We start from the raw sequence: 21,431 nt of genomic DNA, 5'->3' as shown, positions 1-21,431 counted from the left end.
AACAAGAACATAAACTATTACACAGGTGGCTTCCAGAGAATAAGCTCTTGTGGAATTTGGATGAATGCCCTGTAGGCAGTAAAAGTCAACCTTTTTGGCTATGTATGCCATTTTACACTTCTCCAAGTAGAAAAATGATGTAAATTTTTGATGATGAAGTGATGTACTGCCAACTGTTGTGGAGCTCATGTTTGGCAGTAAGTAATGAATCTGGTTTGGAGAATAGTTGCAATAATTAAAAGAAAAAGATTTATTAAAAAAGTGAAGTTACAGGTAGTGATAGAAACTTCAGTACCCTGTGTTGCCAAGATAAAATGCTAATCACAAATAGCTTTCTTTAAGGTTTAAAAGCAAAATCTTATCAGTAATATTTCAAAAGAAGATTTAAATGGATGCATCTTTACTGTGAAATTCTGCATGATGTGGTGTCAGTTCTTGAAGGAAAGATACACTTTAACAACTTAGAAGGCCTAATTTAGGTTGAAGATTTTCTATTATGTATAAAGTGCTGTTAAGTTCTGATTGTGGCACTTTGTGTGGAGCCATTTGGCATGGTGTGTGTGTGGATATGGAAGAACTCCACTGTACTGGAATAATGGAGTGGCACCTTCTTATCCCAGGCCTTGATCAAGTCTGAGCTGCATTTTTGGGTAGTGTGCTGTCACTTTTCTTGTGCTGTCATCTAAGTTCCATGTGGATAAGCACAGCTACAAAGATAGTGAGGAGATTAGTACTAAAAACACTGGCAAATTCCACAAGTTTTTAGTGGGAAATAAAACTCAGGAGTCTTTTCCTTTCTTTTTCATCAGTCTTCCAGAATAGAATAAATAAGTAGTCTTGTGGTGTTCCTCTGAAATCTCTGATAGTAAATTTCCTTCTTGTGGTTACAGTTTGGGCACTTAAAAAATTCGTGGTTCATTTTGGAGTTTTGAACTTCATGGCAAAGCACTGCAAAAGTTGGTGGCAACTGGTTGAAAATTTTGTGAAGGAACGTCAGGAAGCTCTTGCTCCACGGCCCATCAGAGGACTTGGAAGTGTTATGCTAAAGCTTGACAGTAAGGTATTTCTACTTACTTCCTTAAGCCACTTCAAAGTTTGTTTTATTCTCTGTTTCACCATATTCTGAGATGCTTTAATTCTAAAATAAATGTCTGTCACTAATGGATATGTCTTTCATGTAAAACTGTATCTGTTTTATGGTGTATTTTAAATTATGTCTCTTCTATCACTATTCGCACTTAAGTGCACAGTTAAATTTGTTAAATGGTTGCATGCAGACCTTTACAGAAGTCACTTTTAAAATATTGAATCACCTTTATAAGGTTCCTTATCTGAGTAAGGCAAAGTTCTCTTAATCTTACCTGTTTACAAAGATTTTGAATTTAAACCTAATGAGCTTTAGTCTGAAGGATAAGATGTTCCTACTTCTAATGTGAAAATTTAATTAAAAAGCAGACCATTGTGTTTGGGTAGTAGGGTCCAAGTTAGTTCAGACATATTTGTCTGTACTGTGTGGAAGCAAAGTTGTTGCACACAGTACTATGGTGGTACAGAAATGAGTCTTCCCTCTGTAAAGGAAGAAATATGTGGGATAAAGTATTTGAGAATTGCCACAGAATAAGGCTTCTGTGTTCCCCTTCCTTCTTCCCCATGCAAAATATGCCAACATTTGCATTGCAAATTGCATAGTTGGAAAGCTGCAGGAAATTTATAAAGTTTCTCTCATTAAGAAATTTAATTTTCACGTAAACGGATAGATGGATTATTTTGTTTGTAATAGCTGTGGCACTGTATAAGAATGTGCTTTCTGTAAATGTGTCATTGAAGTATTCTCTGCTCTGGAAAAAGCCTTTATCTTAGGACTTCTATAACTGAAGAGCTGAACCCTGTAAGTACATTTGTCAGAGCATCTGTACCTTGGCAGATTGGTCTTGCAGTTTATAGCTCTGAATTCCTATAGGAGAGGGAGGAGCTTAAGCCTGGATGTAATGGGTGAATGGATGACAAAAGGTCAACAAAAACATTAAAATGGCTGTAGGAAAAAAGTAATGATTTCACAGGGTTAATTGAGGAAGAATTTGAAAAAGGAAAAATCTTTCAAAATATCCCTATAAAGAGCAATAAAGTGGTTTTCCAAAGGTAGTGAAAATTACTAATGTGGGGATAAAAGCTTACATTATACAAAGCTTTTAATAAAAAGATTTTGTTCCATAAGTAAGAAGCCACTCTAGACACAATGTTGAATGTATTGTTGTTTCATGAGTTGTCAGGTTTGGTATCCTTGTATTGTATAACTGTATGATACAGTATCCTTCCTAATTCCAGCAAGTCTTTTCTCCTTAAAGAAGGTAGGGCTTTAATGTGCAGCAGAACCTCTCGCTCTTCAGCTTAAATGTACTTAAGGTCAGTTTATTTACATGTTGTTTTTGTCTAAGCAGGAGAACAGTGTTGACCAACTCATTTCCCCATCTCCCTTCACCCCTCCATTTTTTAGATGAGAGCTGTATTCCTCCTGAATGTGTGCTCTGTGTATTAAAGCAGTTTAAGCTTTCCCAGACATTACTAGAAGGGCACTTGATAATCTGCATGATTTTGTTGTCCTCATTTGTGCCTATTTTAATTCTGTTTCAGCCAGCATTTATCATGGGTGACTGGGATTATATGTAATCTTCCAATGCTTATCACACTAATACATCCATATCTTTTTAATTTCTACTGGCTGTGCTCATTCTGTGTATTGTAGGATGATGGATGCATGGTATCTCAGAATTTGGGAAGCAATGCCACAGGCTATTGGCAGTTACATTTTTTGTAGGGACGGGGAAACAAGAGAAGTGATAATTACATCCTTGCAAGATTTTTTAAGTTATATTACCAAATGTTTTGCTTCAGTAGGCACTGTTGAAGAGAAAGTAAATATACGTGAACACAAAAAAGAAATTTAAAGAGTAAATTGTTACAGTTTACCTTTTATTGGGGGTGTGTGAGAAACCAAGACTGAGGGATCATTTCATTTGAAATTAGATGTTTAATTTTTAATATTTTGTTTCTAGCTTATTTACATGGGAGCTTAATCTGCTTAGGATTTTTGTTTGGTTTGGTTTTTTGTTGGTATGCAAAGTTAGTTGGAAACTCTATCTTAACATCAGGATGTATTGAGGATCTTAGCTAAGTACAGCCAGCTGTTGATGAGGTCTTTTTCATGCAAACACTTAGTGGTAATACTTGGGCTGGCAAACATGGTATGTCCAAATAGGATATAATTCCAGATTTGAGTGAAATGTAGTGAGAATAATGAACATATCTTAGAGTGGCATGTCTTTTTCCCAAACAAATTTTAGGAGGCTAGTGTAGATAGTCTGAAAAATGGCCCATTGTGAGAAATGGGTGAGTACTGCCCATGCATGCAAATCTGAGCTTTACTGATTCTATCTGTTTTTTAAACAAAACCATCAAGAAAAGAGCTGCTTCTCTTTGACAATTCTCATTTACCCCTGGTTCTCCTGGAAGTGCAGAGAAATTTGAAATGAAGAGAAACTCTGATGAGAAAGAGAAGAGCATTGCATTTTATTGTTTTTGTAAGCAGTAGGTCAGTCTCTGTATAAATGTGTGTTTAAGAATGGGCTATGAAATTAGGATGTGGATAGTGTATCCTGTTCTTACTGTATACTGTTCCTGGCTGTGCATTTGCCTCATGGAGTCTTTTGCAGACAGCAGAGACTTCCTGGAGGAGAGAGTAGGGAGGTTTCTCTTGTCAGCCACTGAACCATCCTAAACTCAACAGATGGGGTAACATGGTTGTTCTTATCAACAGTAGAGAATTAATAATCTTCTTTACTCATTTTTTTTAAATTTTATTTTAAAGAGGACTGTTGCCTTACAAAATGACTGCAGTTTGGTTATAGAATTTGTGAGGGAGTTTAGCAGCATTGGCAGTGGCTCAGCTGCATGCACTGGACTTTTACTCCTTGGCATGCACTAATATTTTACATACATGTTCTCTGATGTACTTGAGTGAATCATGTAGTTTTCATATGCTTTTTCTAGCTATAGTGCACTAGAGTTTTATATGTGGATTATTTAGATTCTTTGCATTTTGGATAAAGTCAGCTTCTATTTCTTCTGGTAGCAAGTTCATTACATAGTTTAACCAAGCACAGAAAACAAGCATAATCTCTGCCAATAGTTATATTGTTATAAAAAATACTTTCATACACATAGAAGAACTTAGATGAGTAGCTTTCCATTGAAATACTGGAAAAGTGGCTATAGACTTATTAGTTTTGGATGACTTGAAAATTAGAATTAAGCTGTAGCCTATTTTCAAATGTAGGTTGATTACATTTGTAGAACTACTTAAACATCAGTATTGGTAAGCTGATAGACAAGTAGAGCCTTCCAGATATTGTCTTAAATGTTGATAAAAAATATTTTTATTTTGGACATCTAATGTTATTTCCTAGTTACTGTATTTATCATCCAATTCCCAGAGGCTGAAATTACAGAAAAATACCAAAGATTTCCTTTCACGTTCAGCTAAAATCTTAGGGCTCTTTTGTTGTATTTTGTATGGAATTGCAAAGTGGAGCAATACAGCCATGAGATCTGTGGTTTTTCCAAAAAAAACCTCTGGTACAGACAGTAGGTTTTAAAGTGAAGAAATAAAGTTAAAAGTATGTTGTTTAATCAGAAAACAACTTTCCCTTTTTTCAGGGGATAAATTGCTCCATAGGTGAGGAGGTAAAGTAGAAACAAATTCTACAGTGTCAGTTTGAGGCTTTTGATGCCTTGTAATTGATTTCTCTGACTATGACTCTTTCCAAAAGTAGCAAAAGCTAGTAAACATGGGTGCTTTATGACATATTTCATTTTCATATTTCCTAATGTTCATGGTTCTTTGTAAATCTGCTTCTAACCTAATTAACATTATGAGATAAATATGAAATATTCATGCCTTTTGTTTCCATTGGGAGCTAATGTAATTTCTGGCAACTGGTGAACATGTTAGATTTACTGAGAATTCAATGTCTTGTTTTCAGGGAGAAACAAACTTCACTTACATGATCTTAATCTCTAACAGAGGTGAATAACAACATTAAAGCTCTTCTCTGTTCTGATTATGCTACTAATGATTAGTAATGGTTAGAATTAGGAGTATAATCCTACATAAACTAGGTCCTGAAATGGATATACTTTAGCATGTGGATGAGCATCAGTAATGAAAAATAACTTCAGTGCAAAAGGAGAAATTGACTGTTGAGAAGAGCAAGGAGAATTACATGAAATCTGTACATTTATATGATCTACAATTGGCTGTTGTATGTATATCAGACTTAATTATGTGTTTGTTGTGCCATTGAATGTGAGTGCTTTAATATGAATGTTGTACCAAAAAAACATATGAAATCTGTCCAAGAGTAATTGACATAATAAGAGTGTTCTGAAATGCGTAAAAAGGGAATATTTGAATGCTGCAATGGGAGTATTGATGCCATAAACAAGTTCCTCATGTCAAGTTTTGGTCTTTTGCTGAAATGTCCTTCTCAGAGTACAAGTCCTGCTCTGAAGTGATGGTAGCTGTCAGTATAATTAAACTGGAATTGTCCAGATTATGCTGATAGCTCGGTTAATGCCATTAAAGTTGTTCATATTTGTTATATCCCTCTTTGTTTCAAAAGTGCATGTTAGTAGTAAAACCCAGGTTCTTGCATTAGAATTTGTTATGATCTTTTCTTCCTATTGCAATTTACCTTTGTGTCTAGAACAATTTCATTTTCATTCTGTGGATGACTTTGCCTGCCTCTCATTGCTTTTTTTCCCTATTACTGCATTTTTCAATAATTTTCCACTGTGTTGTGTTTTTTTCCCTTTTCTTCCATCTCCGCCTGCCACTGACAAGCTGTGGCACTGGCTTAATAAGAAGGTAAATAAACAGAAAAATTATGATTCCAGCTAATGGATTCTGTGTTTTTGGGGAGTTTGATTTTTTAATAATTTTTTTTATTTTGCAGCATGAGCACTCCTTAACATGCCTTGCTTCATATAGATTTCTCTCTCAAATGCCTCTTTTCCAGCTCTTGGTATAAGCTACTGAAGGTCATATAATTCTGTCTGATCTCTTCTACTCCAGTGAATGCACATAGTTAAATGTTTAGCACAGCAGAGTATTGCATTAGCATTTCAAGGGGTAGAGTGATTTAGGGGCACTTTTATTTAAGAATAGTTGATCCCTGCCTGGTCCCCACTTGTACCCCTAACCAAACCAGTTGTCTCCCATTCTGGAGAGCTGTTCTCTGCTCAGGGAAAGCATCAGTTAACCAAATTACAAGGGGGGTGGTGAGGCTGTGAAGCACAGTTGTAGTTCTGTAGGTGCTTGCAAATGGTGCATGGGCTGGTTTCACTGAGTGCTGCCAGTCTTTTACTTTTGCAGTGCCAAACTTGCCTGTGTACACAGGCACAGTACCTCATGTACCAGGAGTGAATGCATACAAAATGAGACTTTGCATGGCCTCAGAACTGCTGAATCTTAACAAGTCTGAAGGAAAGAAAAAGGCTAGTTTAAAAAAAAAATAGGTAGTTGGTATAGGTAAAATAATTTTTTTCCTATTGTGTGGCTTTTAAAACTGTGTGATATGTTTTCATGACTGACTTATAATCGTCCATGAAGAGGGGCATTTTTAATGTTCTCTTGCCCTTGACTGTATTTCTGCTGTTTTAAAATGACATTTTTATTTCTCAACTATGAAATGTTTATCTTATGTGAGTGACTTGTGGTTAGTTAATATGTGCAACCATAGCCTGTCATAATTTTTTTTTAAATTAGATACTGGTTTGTTAGCAGAGTTCAGGTAAAGAGCTGAATTTGGTGACCCACAAGAGAAAGAGTAGTCTCAACTGCTTTTTTCTGTCATTTGTCATTTTGTTGAAAATTCATGAGTAGAGGTGAGGTTTTTTCCTTAATACTGGTAGGTTGCAAAACCAATTTAACTGTAATAGCTTTAAATGCTAAAATGTCTGGATTTTATTTTTAGTTTAGAAATTCGCATTATTTGGCAGAACCCTGTGGATATAATTTCTTAAAAGAGCATGGTTTTTTAGTTCCTTGGAGTTATCTTTGAAAACTGTTGGTTTACTTTACAGTTTCATAAGTAGAAATCCTGAAATCCTGATAGTATTACATACAGCATTGACTTCTGTACATGAATATACAGTAATAATACTATAATCAAGGTTTTTAAAAAAGTGAAAAAATGTGCAACCAGTGGGTTAATTTTGTTGTGTATAGTGTTTTGGTGATTTTTAAAAAAAAATTTGAAAAAATGTCACACTCTACTAGAGGCATAAAAAAAGAGGGGATTTGTGCTACAGAACACTGGCTGCAGTTAAAAGATGATTCCTTTTTTGCCTGTCTTTGAAGGGACGTACTTCAGAGACTACAGACATAAACTTCTGATAATCCAACAGGAAATTTAAAGTCATATGGATATGGTAGAGTTTGAAATGATAGTTGATTATAACTACTAGTGTAAAACCTTGGCTTTTTGATTCCTGTTTGTGGTATATATAGCCGAAAATATAGAATAGATTCAGTCAGTCTGGCGTAATTGGTTCTTAATAACATTGTCCATGTCAGGAGTCTTTAGAAGGAATTGCTAAGTTCTTCTGCTGCTTCTGCAGGAATACTGGTGTAGGTAGACTTGAGACCTCACACAGACTGTTCCCTACATTTTCTAGCTTAACTACTCAGCAGAGTCATTTCACCCTAACCTTGGGATGTGTTCTGGTTACAGACTTCCCCTTATTCTCCGCAGACTATATTAATGAGATGGTATCTTCAAATATTAACTAAGAAAAGGGAAACGAGAAGTCTAAGGAATGTCTTGGGAAAAAATCCTCATAAATAGTGGAGCTGTTTACAGAAAAAATAAAAGTCCATGTTGGTAATTTTTTTTATATAGATTTAATCAAATGTGAAGTAGATGCCTAGGTGTGCTTTACTGTTTGGTTAATGTAGTAAATTAAACATACTAGAAAAACTACTACCCCAAAGGCTATGCAGTATGAAACCTGAAAATAATAATTCATAGATGATGTATCATACTGCAAAATGTGGAGAGCCTGTCTAGATAGTAGGATTTCTGATTTTTAAGTATGGACTGCAGTTCTGTTACAGCTTAGTGTAATATGGTTTTGTGTCATCATCCAAAAGTTGAAAGAGGGAGTACTTGCAAATTATTGAGGAGCTTTCTAATAGAATGTAACTCAATCATAAAAAACACTTTTACAGTGAGCTAAATGAAAATAAAAACCTTGATAACCTTTCAGTTCAAAACTGTAACAATTAAAGATAGACTGTCCACAAAAAAACTATCACAAGTCAGTAATATTTCAGTTTGGTTTTACAAGTTGACCTTCTGTAGCTTAGGAGCCTGGCTTTCCTTTACCTTTGCATAATCTCAGATGCTGTGGCAGCCTCAGCTTTCTGCTGTTGACTAACCTTTGGATTAGAAGCTTGGAACCGAATATAAAATTTCATGACCTCTGGCTAATGAGTGTGTTTAGTCAGTACATGTTTGTCTCTGTGTGCATGCCCATGGTTTACAGGAAGGGTGTAAAGAGAGGTCTGGCAGGGTTGGGGTAAGAGTGAAGTCTGGACCTGATTCAGTGATAAATACGACCACACAGGCATTTAACAGTGCAGCTTCCTGCAGTGAGCAGCTTACCCGCACCTATGCATTATTTAACAGGAGTGTGAAAAGGTGAGGGGATTGCTAAGGAAGTGTTGCGGGTTGATGTAGGGAAAGAAAGTATGTTTTAATAAAAGAAAAAAGAAAGAATAAACATAACCTAAGTGAATATCCATCTGCTTTTACTTGCACAATACTCAGTCCAATTCAGTCTTCTGCTGTGATGTATCTGTACCACTACATAACTTGGATCCCCTTAAGTCTGTGTTGAGACTTGCAGTAGTACCTGTAGGCTTGCCAAAGCTGGCTTTCATCAGGCTTCCTTGGGCTACCTGCCCAAGTAAATAGAGACAGGGTGGCCTGGCATGGCTGAGGCTGCTGCTGGTACCAGTACAACATCAGTGCTGCCATGTCTTTGCTAACTAGATTAAAGGTAATCCAGGATTTACATATGCTCCAGCTGCACCTTAATGGCAGTCCAGGCATATTTGAACTGTCAGTATGAGTGTCTGGGAAAGATGCCTTGTGCCATCTCGGAGAGAATCCTCATCCTGGTCTTTTGGAGCTTGCCCTTCCATTAGTTGCTACGTGGCAAAACATCTAAAGCCTTCAGCCTCACCTCCACTGAGATTTCACCTATTGAATACCCCTCACACAATTATTGAGCCTAGCATTTTTTGAAATCTCTGACAGTGCTTCCAATTACATAGCTGCAGTAAATCTGATTAAAGTACTATTTGTAAGACTACTGGATTTCTTTAAACTCTGACTTAGAAAGTAAATAGTAGTTTGAACTTCGAAGTGATGAGGGCAGTTTTAATTTTTAATAGCTTAATTTTGAAGTCCATGCTATAAAATTTTCTTCCTCTGCCTATCCAGTGGTGTTTTCTTGGTGATATTTTTTATTTGTGTCCTTTGAAACAAGGACTTTCATTTCTTGCTTCTCTTGCATAATCACTAGATGTACATGAGGCTTGGAAGGATACAGCAAATCTCATTTCAGTCTTATTTCCAAAGAGGTAATCCCGATATATATGCCCTGTGCAGGGGCTGCTCAAAGTTTTTCAGAGCTGTAGTACTGCTGCAGGCAGGTCACTTCCTTCCACACTGGCAATGCATTTCTGATGGCTGAAATCCGTTAGCAATGCTGAAAACCAAACTTAGGTTAAAAATACCTAAGACAAAAGACTTTTCACACTTCCTTGTGTTTTCCGAGTTCCTTTCTGCAGTTCTTAATGTAGTACAGACTTTGTTACAAGAACTTGTTAATTTAGATCTAACAAGGAGCTGGTTGTAAAAACTTGGAATGTAAAAATAATTACTTGATATATATAAAGTACTCAGATACTACTGGATGAACACACACACAAAAAATCCTTGCTTTTGTCAAATAGCAGATCTGACTTCAGTGTTGACCAGTTCAGTCATCACAGAGCAGTCTGAGAAGTTTGTTGTTCCAGGGTCAATTTCATTTGTAGGGATAGGGTAAATATGCAGAAAGAACTAATGTAAACCATTAGCATGCATGTTAGTAGTTTTATAAGATCTCTGACTAAAATGTTACCAACTTAATCATTGAATATATAACTTGGACTTGAAGTACTTTTGCTTACTGCACATGGGCTTTGACCTCAGTTTTCGTGAATCACAAATTGTACAATTGTGCTGTTGTTTTTTCCTGTAGTAATGCTAAATGGAATAGAAATAGATCTGGTGTTTGAACCATAGGAGCTAGAAAAATGTATTTGGTCATGCTTGCATGTGCTTTCACAGCTTTTTATGTAAACAATCAGTTTGTGTGCAAGATGAAGCTCAACTTGCCATGTTCCAGAGCACTCTGCAAAGTCATGTGACTGAGCAGTTTGATTGTTTTGAATGACATTATCAGAATTTCTCTACTCAAATATGGTATTACCATTTGCTTATGGACATATATAGAATGGGCCTTTTGTGAACTGACAGAACAACAAGTGCCTGTTTCCTGTATCAGTCAGTTTAGCTGATGCATGCTTAATGCTGAGCATCCTCCTGAGACTGGAAGTGGATAGAAATAGTTGGTGCTGAATAATTGGCCTGATATTTAATAATGCAGAGCCCCACCTGTCCTATTTCAGTTCAGAAGGTGATGAGGCAGCTTTAAAAATTTTATTACTTGCAAAAATACCTCATTTGTCATTTAGATGGCTCTTAGCTATTCAAATCTGAAAGTTATGGTTGTGCTTTAAAGTATACCTTGATAGCTTTGAAGTCCTGTGCAGACAATATCTGTAAGTTTCCAGGTTACTGAAGGACAAGAAACAAAGACAAATTTCTGGGTTCTAGTTGACATGAATGTCTTCTTTAGGTACTTCTCTAGGTCTAGTAAGTAATTGTTGAATTATTGCTTGCTTTGCAGAGAGCTTGCTGTGTTGTGTGGTAATGTGTACACGTTTTTTGCAAAATCACATGTCATACCATGACCTTAATCATGCTAACATTGCTTGTTAATTGTTCATTTCCAAGCTTGGGCATAAATGCTGTTTGATTAGAGCCTGATTTTGTACTGTGATTGTAAATAAAAATACCAATACTGTTGCATAGCATACAGCATTGCTTTCATTAAAGATTGATTTATGTGCTATAATGTTTTTTTCTGCACAGATTATCGTGTGGCTGGAGAAGATGCTAGATAAAATAATCAGCATTTTCATAATATTTGTGCTGGTGATAGGAACCCTTCTGCTAGCTCTTCTCCTTACTGCAAAGGTACAGTGTGCTAACAAATGCAATCATGAAGCTCGTTTTTGTTGCTGATGAAGGTTACTGATACTTACACGAGATTGTGTAGCTTAAAGAATTTTTCTAAATGTTGTAATTGAACTTGTCACCATTCCAAGACTGTAAAATATACAAAAATATATAAAAATCTCAATGTTTCTATTTCTTTGTATCTCTGTGGATTTTACCTATATGACAAGGCTAATATATAGACATTTGTAAATACAAAATTTATTCTAGTAAAAGAATTACTAGCTTATGTATTACAGGAACAGATTTGTTTTGCACCCTGTTGACATTTTCCTTGTCAACAGAAGAACCATTTAGATTTTTTTCTCTTTAACTTATCTCACATCAGAAACATTTGCAAAATAATTAAGGTGTGTTTGTCATTTTGTTTGTGTAATTGCCTGTAATAACCTCATGGTATCCTTTCTGAGTTAAATGTACTGAGATTCATGATCAGGTATTCTCTGAAATTGATGTTTGGTTTATGGTTGAGTTGGGGTTTTTTTTTGCTCACCAGAAGAGGTCACTCATGTACCTTTTTTTCCCTTTTTCCTTAATGGAGCTGTGTTCATACTTGAAATGGTCAATGGAGATTGAATGTTTGACTTGAATACAGTTATGGAGCGAAGATCAATGGGTTCTGATGTCAATCTCCTTTTTCCAGAATGCAGGCATATGTAATGTTGAGTACTTAAAACTAAAGACTTCTGAAGTTGTGCAAATGTTCCTGCCTAAAGCTCCCTTACAGGCACAGAAGGAGTATTAAGATATTTATAAAAGGTGTATTTTATCATTCTTGCTGAAGAATTTATTTAGTTAGGCACTTCATAGCAGGGTTGGTCATGTAAGAGCTAAGTATTCATTAATTTTTACACTTCTTTGATCCATGGCTTAAAAAGCTGTATCTAAAACTTTTCTTTGTATTTTAGTACTTCTCTTGACAGCACTGCTGTTATTTTTGATTTTTTTTTCCACTGATGGGATAAGGTTTAAATTTCCATTTGCTATTACTATTGACCAGAATTTACTATTGTATTGACTTGGTGTTTCTTGTGTTAATGGGACTTCTTTCTTCCTAGTGGGTTGTTCGCACTGGAAGAATTATTTTTTAAATGTACGAACTGGTCACTGCATCCCTTCTCACCTTCCCCCTCCTCCCCACCCTCCTTCCTCTTCCACCACTCACTCCTCCTCCTCCCAAAAAAAAAGAATTCTTTCTGAATGTAGGAAGAGTTGTAGTTTGCATTGCATAACATTTCTCCTCTCTGTCTTTAATTTAGGTACATCAAGAGAGCGTTCACATGATTCAAGTCACAAGCAGCTTGATCAATGAGACAGTAGCCAGTCACCCAGAGTGGGCAAAGTAAGAATGCTGAAGTTAAGCGAATAGTATAGGGTGGATGAACAAGCTTCCAGGTGCTCTTATGCATAGTTTTTAATTTAAAAAATCCCCTAGGTGAACAGAAATGTGGGTATCTCTCAGAGGCAGATGTGAAAGCTAAACTCTCAGGCAGCAGAGATGTTTGTGCATCACTCTGGAGGACTGTCAGTGTGCTATCTCATTTGAGGACTGGTTGGGTTTTGGAAGTGAAGAATGACTCCATGAACTTTCCTAGCTACAGTTGTGGAGAAGAAACTTGTATAGTGCAGAGGATGAAGAGATCTGTGTTTTGTCCCTTTTTGCTATGAAAGAGAAGTGCTGACGAAGAATACTCTAGAAAGTTTCAAGATAGAGCTAAATTATTTTTAAATGTAGAGTGATGGATGTGGAGTGCATTTGAAGGAGTAGGAGTTGAAGACATTGTTCCTGGAGTGAACTGAAGAAGAGTTCAGGGGTGGATGGGGGGAGTTTGGTGTAACTCAGTTGGGTAGGGACATTTCTATTATGAGTAGGCATGTGCAGTGGGAAGTTTGTAAAGTTTGGTCTGTGTAACGACCAAAGTAAGCACCAAGACAAGTAGTAAGGGAGAGAGATGATTTTGAGAGAAATGCATCTAGAAAAAAACATGGGCACACTGGTGAGAAAGGAGTCATTGCATGAACATCAGAGGGGGAATAGGTGAGAATGAAAAGTGTGATATTAACAGGGGCATATTCCAGGTGGCTTTCATTCCGATTCAGCTAAACAGACATTGGGCAAGTGTAAGATATCAATTTAATGACAGCAAAAATAAAATCTCTCCAGAATAAGAATGGTTGACTCTTTCAAGGGCACATTCTTGATAAAAGTGATGGTAGTTTAAGAAGATCGAAAGAAAGCAGATGCTGCATTATAAGAGCAAAGCAATTTTTCAAAAACAGAACTAAAAGGATATAGTTAATAACCACTGTAGCAATACATCCTTTAGCACTACTGAAGTAATCACAATTGTGAGAACAGAAAGCACTTAAAGCACTTGGTTTTATTCCTTCATGGCATCTCTTGTGTTGTTTGGCCTTTCTGTTTTGCTGTAAGATGGAAATAAGTGGAACTAATGGAGATGGAAATTTGACTGTCACAAGCTTAATTGCATAATGCAACTAGTGGAGTACTAGTTAAATAATTTGCAGAATTCTAGTATAACTTCTTAAACTAGAGAAGTTTGCATTTAGTTTGCATTAAAATTTGAAGTATCCATAACACTATATTTTAGTTCATTAAGAATACCTCTTGCCAAATCCATGAAGCTTTACCAGCTTTCAGAGCTCGATGCTCGTTTTTATTTTTAGAGGTGAGTGACTGAAATATCTTGGAATTCCAATCTGGAACATTTCTGAAGCATTATACAGACAGAGGAGCTTCCATGTTGGTCTTTAGTCAGGTGAACAAATACAGCAGTTCTGTTTCCTGAATGCTTTCATTTTGTGTTGGAAGGGCTCCCAACAAGTGCCATTGAATCAAGATGTAAAAAGAAAGTGAAAGCAGAGATTTTGTGGCCTGTATTCACAAGTGGTAAAATGCTGTCAACTCAGTAGGGTACCTTGCTTGAAAGTGATGTGAATCCCTGAAGAAATTCACAAGCAAGTGCTTTGGTGAGGACTTAGAAATAACTGATGTCCAGACCTTTTGTCAGCTGGTTGATATTTCATGGAAACTATGTTAACAATTTACAATTGTAAATTATAATTTACATTCAGCTTGTAATTTCAAAAGGTTGTGTTTGCAGCTAGATGGGACTGCTTCATATGATATTTTCAGGAAACTCTGGGAAAAAAAAAGAATATTGTGTGAGTAGCACACATAGAGATTGAAGAACAGATTTTTTCTGAAAAAGTTGAGATATCAAATTAATTAAGGTTTCAGGAACCTTGGAGGATTTTAAATGCAATGGCATGCCCTAGATTTAAATGGGAAAATTTATTCCTTAATATGTAGAAGGAGACATTTGAGTTGTAGTAATTTTATATGTATTTAGCCATAATGATTTGTTGTTTCAGAATGTTAATTTGAAATGTGTTTTGGGTGTAATGAAGTGGGTATAATATAACAGTTAACTTTGTTTTCCCTCAGCTGGCTCCCAGAGGCCCAGGTCATTCAGAAGGCGCTCAATTCTGCAGCCAACAACGTTTACCAGTATGGCCGAGAATGGATCACACACAAGGTCAGAGTGAGCTGTCAGAAAGCTCAAATTCTTTGGTTTTTGCTTTCATTTCTTGTATTTCATAAAAGTAAAAAGAAATTAAAATACATTTCTCAGTAGTTCTTTTCCATGTGTTTAACCATTTTGTTGACAAATGTATTCTTTCCACCCTGGTTTGGGACTTTTGAAGGAAGAGTGGGAGTGATTTCAGTAGTCTTTTCTGTTCAGGGATTAGTTTATTTTTAAGAACTGAAGAATCATTCTAATGATTCCCAGTAAAAATGGATCAAATAAAATTAAGTCATTTTTTTTTTAAACTGACTTTGGCTGTTGTATTAGAGACCATGTAAACTTCTGTTTCGACCACTAGCCCTCCCTCTCCCCTAATTTCTGTGTGGGCTGGGTGTGGTGCCCTGGATATTTTTTAAATCATAATTTATATAGTTAAGCTATATTCTTCTTCTTCAGAATTTGCCAAGATTCTTACTCATATATTTGATGTCTAGCACACATCTCAAATTATTTGAAATATTTACTCTAAAGATATGATCAGGGGCTTTGGATTAAGGATTTTAGAGACAACATTTGTTTTGCAGTGCAGAAAGAAGTCCTCAGCACAGCAGAATGTTTTTAACAAAATCTTTGAATTGTGAACAATTTTATCTGAAGTGTGTATTTCATGCTGATACTAATTTTTTAATAACTTGGGTTTGAAATGTGCCTTTACAGACAATCTTACGTTTTTCATCAAGCATGAAGTTCATCCTTGGATGCCTGCTCTGTTCTGTCCTGTATAATAATAGATTTTTATGTGTTTTAGCTCCATAAGATTTTAGGAGAAAAAGTAAATAACACTGCTGTGATTGAAAAACAAGTACTGGAACTCTGGGACAGGCTTTATCACTCTTGGTTTGTGAAGGTAGGTAACTCATTTAAATGGTATTCATGCAAACTATCACTTAGTACTCTGACATAATTATGCATTTCTGAGGAAGAGATTAGCAGAAAGTTGGAAGGTTGAGTAAAAGTCAGTAAAAAGAAAGTAAAAGTTTCAAGTGTGTAAGACACATCGTTCTTGAGTCACAGTTTTAGTATTGCCAGGGCTGTGTCCTAAATTCAAGGAGTAAAGTGTGTTTTTCTGTGTGCCATTTTATAGTTTTCTCACTTTTTATAATTAGTATTTCATAGTTTAGTGCTTTCTGCTGATTATTTGGGTTGTTGAGGTCTTGGGAAAAGGCAACTGGTCTTCTGCATGATTTGTGTAACTTCTATTAATTTGAAATTGTGAGAAAATAATTGCCCTCTCATAAAGTTTCTTGCAATGCATTTTTGCAGCCATCTTATAATGTGTTCTGTACACTGAATCCTGAAAAGTTCCTAAGAGTTAAATCATTGTCATGCTGCCAGTGCTGTCTGCAGTTTAAAGGAAAGAGCAATTCATTAGCCATCGTGCAGTGGAAATATCAAATCCAGAAGTCATATTCCTGAAATACTTCTGTACATTTGAATGATTGCAATTACATTAACACTTTTCTTTATGCAGTTACTCTTCAAGTACCTCTAAAGTTCCAAGAAGATCTCTGCACTAAAGAAATAACAGTTTTGGTATAGAACTAGATGAACAGGTGATAGATCTCTACACAGAAATACAAATATTTACAAATACAGAAGGCCTATTCAAGGGAGATTTTTTGTCTACTCATATGTTTCTACTCTAAGTAAATTGCTAGCTCAGAAGAAAGATCTCTGTGTTGGCAGTGGATTGTTGTAGAGGGTTGCTAATAGTACATCAAAAAGTGTAACAGCATCTAGAGAGAATTGGTAAAGAGCAGAAACTGTAATACTCTTAGATAAATCGGTGCAGGGACTGCACTTGGAATATTATTTGCCATGTGTGGCAAAAAAAGATACTGCCATTTTGCATGCAGGTTGCTAAGGCTAAAAGTGTGCAGAAAAATTTAACAAGTAGTGGGATGCTTATTATAAAAGTCAGAGTTAAGAACTTGAGAAGTCTTCTGTTAAAGACTAGGATGTTTTAGTCAGCGAGTTTGCTTAAGCTTGCTTTCAGAGAATTTTGACATCCTTCTCTGAAACACTTGTCGCAGTCCCAGCCTGTGGCATTCAAGATGATAATCAGGTGTTATTCACTGGGCAATAGCAGCATCATAATTAGGGAGGAGCCACTTAAGGAATTAGCTATTGTTTTTATGGCCATGTCCTGTTGTCTTGTTGTGTGGCAATTACAGAGGTCTGTAGTCAGAAGAGATCCTCCTGCATCCAGTTTAGCTTTTAGGTTTTGTGTGATGAAACATTTCCTCTGGAGAGGTAGAAACTAATAGTGAGAAAACTAGCTGCTTGGACTTCTGCTTGCATTTTTCTTTATGGGCTGTGCTCGGAAAACTTGTATGTTGCAAACAGTAAATTATGTAGGCAATAATTGAAATCATTACCTCTTTCTTATGTGCTTTCATTAAGAGCAAAACAGATACCATTATATCAGTCAAGCAGTAAAGTTAACTTTTAACTGAGGTGAATCAATACAACATACACATATGTAATTAAATGGGATAATTAACTACAGTTTTCTGTCAGATTTTAATTTTTCCAGTGTACAGAGGACTTCCAGGTATTTTAGGGGATGCCAGTTAAAGCAGCTCTAAGCATTTAGATGGGTGTTGGATCTATTCCTCATTAAGAGAACACCAGTCTAAAGCATTAGCTTTTGTCTTTCTCATATATCTAAATTTTATTCAGATGTCTATTTTCTTTGTTTTTAAGAATGTAACACATTCTGGAAGACACAAGGGACACAAGTGGCACATAAACCGTCAGCACAGCTGGCTTGGAGATATTCTGGACTGGCAAGATGTTGCGTCGTTTGTTCACGATAACATCGAAACGTTTCTCTCGGTACGTATTCTTTGCACTTACTATGAAATTGGTCTAATTTTTAACTGATAGAAATTTCTCCTTGGAGTACCACTAAGGTTATGGATTCAAGTAAATGGAAAATTATGGAAACGCTGTTAGTGTTATTTACAATTACCTAAGCAATTGTTGCAAGCCTATTTAAGATATAGCTGTAAAACAAACAGAAATATTTATGATAAGCTCTTGTGCTTTCAGCATCTTCATGGATACCAGCTTTCTACATGTCTTCCTGAGGCATATTGTTACCTGTGTCACCTGCAAGCTGATTTTCAGTGCATTATTTTATGTAGTCTTTTCTCTTTAAAGAAGAAAACAAATAAGTTATAACTGGAGAAGCTATTGACTTAGAGTTTGTGAAAACAAAACCAAGCAAAAAAAGTGGAGGGGTGATCTTTTTGGGTTTTTTTACCTCAAATTACTATTATTTGTGGAGTTTAAAGCAGCTTATTTTTTTATTTTATGAAAGTTCTGTGGAGGATGAAATTGGTATTTTATACAGTGTGAATAAAAACATTTCACCTTATGAGGAGAAAAAGAGGAAGCATTGAAAGCTTGAAATTAAGGTGTTTCACAAAAAAAAAAAAAATCATGTTAAATCCTAAATGCTTAATACATAGGATCAATCCCCAATATAGTTCATCCTTGCCTTGAGCTGTTGTCATTACATTATCTTCAATTTTGTAAGACTATTATTTATACCAATCTGGCACTATAGCAGATCTTTGGATGTAGTTAAAGCTAATATTTTCCTCCAAGCAGTCCTTGGTTTAGACTGATAGGCACGTGTGCTTTTTCTGTCCTCCCCCAATTGCTGCTTAAATTGTTACAGCTTCTACCATAGAAGATGTGAGACAAGGAAGAGTTGAGAGAAACCTTATTGCAGGAAACCTTTTTTCAGTTAATTATGAAATTTGCTTGGTACTTTCTCAAAGTTGGTCGTGCATGCTTGAGGCAAAGGTTTTAAAAATGCGCAGCACATCATGATTGAAAATCAATGTGGAGTTTCCTTCTAGACAAGAGGCACAGAAGGAGGAGAAACTACCTGATAAGAGTGTGTCATTTGCAGCATTGCTGCACAGTGCTCAGAAACCATGATGTAAGATGTGCTTCAGTAATCTTAGCAGGCTAGAGAGAGGGAAAGAAAAGTGTAAAGAGAATAAATATTTAAGAATGAAAAACATTAACATTAAAATTTTCATCTAGCTAACATGCTTGCTTTACTTCTAAAACCTAGTTTAAAAGTTCAAGAAAAAAGTGCCAGCAAATGACTTGCTTTCCTGTTTATTTCCAGGAACTCATTACTCATCAGCAGTGGGGAAACACCTGTCTTTTTTCTCCATGTACTCATGTCCTTAATGGCAGACTGTAAAACAGTCAGCTTAGTATAAAGCTCTAAATCCTGATTTCACATCCTTACTGGGCAGCATTTTCTTTCCTGGCTAGCTCATCCACAGTGCATTGCATAAATATTACTCACGCCAATGTTTTTAATTAAAATTGATGAAAATACAGTCTCTGTTCTTGTTTAGGTCATTAAATTTGGAGATTTTTAAAATAAGAATAGCTTTTGCTTAAGTCTGGTATGTTTAAGCAAGTTTCTTACCTGTCCTAAGATACAAAGCAGCCTTACTGTATTCAGGATTTATGTTCTTACCAGAGCATGAAAACCTTTCGCCTGGTATTTTGAAGTGGAACAATGGGTTATTAGAATGGCATAGTGATTTGGGAAGGGTTAATATTTTAAATTATGTGAGTGCTTCTGGGAGTGTATGATCTAGGGATTTAATTTTTCTGTTGCTTAGATTCTTTAGTTTGGGTTTTTTGTTTGCTTTTTTCATATTTTATGGAACTTTGAGTGGGATTTAGATGAGATTACATGGGGCTTTGAGCAACCTGGTCTAAGGAAAGGTGACCTTGCCTGTAGCAGGGGGATTGGGACCAGATGATCTTTAAGATCCCTTCCAACCCAAGCTGTTTTATCTTTTTATTTTTTGGTTGAGTGTGTTGTTTGTGGGGAGAGTAAAGTTGAACACTTGAAATCAATGTTGGCTTGTAGTTCTTAAGAATATAGCAAGACACAGTACAGTCCCAAAGCTGTGTTGACAGGTTTTTTAAACATACAGATAATTTAAAGACGATGAGATAGCTGTAAAGAACTGTGTAAAGAAGCAGATACAAAGCTCTAATGAGATTTCCTCCACTTTTGGAAAAGAATAAATGTGTGTGATTACACTATTTACATGTAACAGTACTTATGCATAGATGGATATTTTTTTACAAAAAAATAACTGTCTTGCTATCCCCTTGACTTTCTGAAGTATTTCAGAGTAGAACAGATGACAGTTTTTCTGAAAATACAGCTATTTGACAGTGTCGTATTACAGCCACAAGCAGATAAGCTCTTTTCTATTGATGGAAGTCAAAGGAAGTATTCTTCCTTCTTAATAGGAGGAGTGTTTGCTGTAAGAAAAATGTTAAGAGAAGACAGATGCTAGTGCTTCACTTCAGGCTTTTCCTGTAATGGAAGAAATTTTCATTTTAGAGTTGAAGGCATGTAATTAAATTACTGATGTAGGTGTGCAGGGCAATTGCTGATGTTCATTTAATTTGTAACAACATGCATCGATTCAACTTTGCAACTTTGAGTATCAGGTAAAGCTTGGAAGACTTCTGTCCCCCCCCCCCCCTCAAAATGTGCTGTTCATTATAGCAGTTATGCTTAGCTGTAGTTTGATGTAGACAGACTTTAATTATTTTAAAGAAATTTACTATATAAACATGTAAATTGCCTGAAGATTTAATATGAAGATAAGCTTTTTCAAGTTTGTTTGTTGGTTTTTTTTTCCCTCTAAAAGCCTTGATGTTAGCAACATTGCTGCCTTTTTCCAGTATTAGAAACAGTAGTGTTAAAAACAGCATAGTATAATCAGTGGTGTGTTTCTGAAGTGAGGTTTATTTCATCTCATTCTTGGCAGAGAGAGCAAGAGTGGAGCCTCACTTTGTCTTATATTTTGCACTCCATATTCCGCTCCAAGGTAGTTAATCAGATGCATGAAATAGGCAGCATGGAGCTGGACTATTAAGATTTAATTTCTGAAAAATAAAAAAGACTCATTCTTTCCTTACTCATCTGTTTTTCCATTCATAAACCCTTTTCTCCATTTCTTGTATGCTTGTAGCATTGAGAAAGTGAATTGCTGCTGGCTAAATCTGTGAATGATGACTCAGAGCTCCCTTGATGTTACATGAAACATTGCTAATGTCTTCTTAATTTGATCTTTTGGCTCCTTGCACAAGAATACTCATCATTCCACCAGCAGGTGGTATCTCATTCACAGATCTCCCAGACAGGAAGACTGAAGACCTTGCACAGAGATATTCACAGCAAGCTACAGCTTAGTTAGGTTTCCCTTCCCGTGCTTTTAGCATGACTGATCTGTGCATTTTAAATCAAGTCAGCTCCTCAAATATTTCACTGAGTTACTAC

At 35.9% G+C, this 21,431-nt stretch overlaps 1 protein-coding gene across 1 annotated transcript in view; it reads left to right on the top strand.

The window, feature by feature from the left end:
* The window catches only part of TMEM245 (transmembrane protein 245), a 75,790-nt gene that overhangs the window by 19,836 nt on the left and 34,523 nt on the right, over positions 1-21,431 (top strand). The window contains exons 6-12 of the mRNA XM_058025938.1: positions 891-1,060; positions 5,900-5,923; positions 11,328-11,432; positions 12,734-12,816; positions 14,944-15,034; positions 15,834-15,932; positions 17,792-17,923. Coding sequence (XP_057881921.1) covers positions 891-1,060; positions 5,900-5,923; positions 11,328-11,432; positions 12,734-12,816; positions 14,944-15,034; positions 15,834-15,932; positions 17,792-17,923 — 704 coding nt within the window. The remainder of the gene's footprint in view (positions 1-890; positions 1,061-5,899; positions 5,924-11,327; positions 11,433-12,733; positions 12,817-14,943; positions 15,035-15,833; positions 15,933-17,791; positions 17,924-21,431) is intronic.

The sequence above is a fragment of the Melospiza georgiana genome, chromosome 1 (genome assembly GCF_028018845.1).
Source record: "Melospiza georgiana isolate bMelGeo1 chromosome 1, bMelGeo1.pri, whole genome shotgun sequence".
Lineage (NCBI taxonomy): Eukaryota > Metazoa > Chordata > Aves > Passeriformes > Passerellidae > Melospiza > Melospiza georgiana.
Note: the sequence above shows the minus strand (reverse complement) of the source record. Positions and strands in the feature narration are given on the sequence as shown.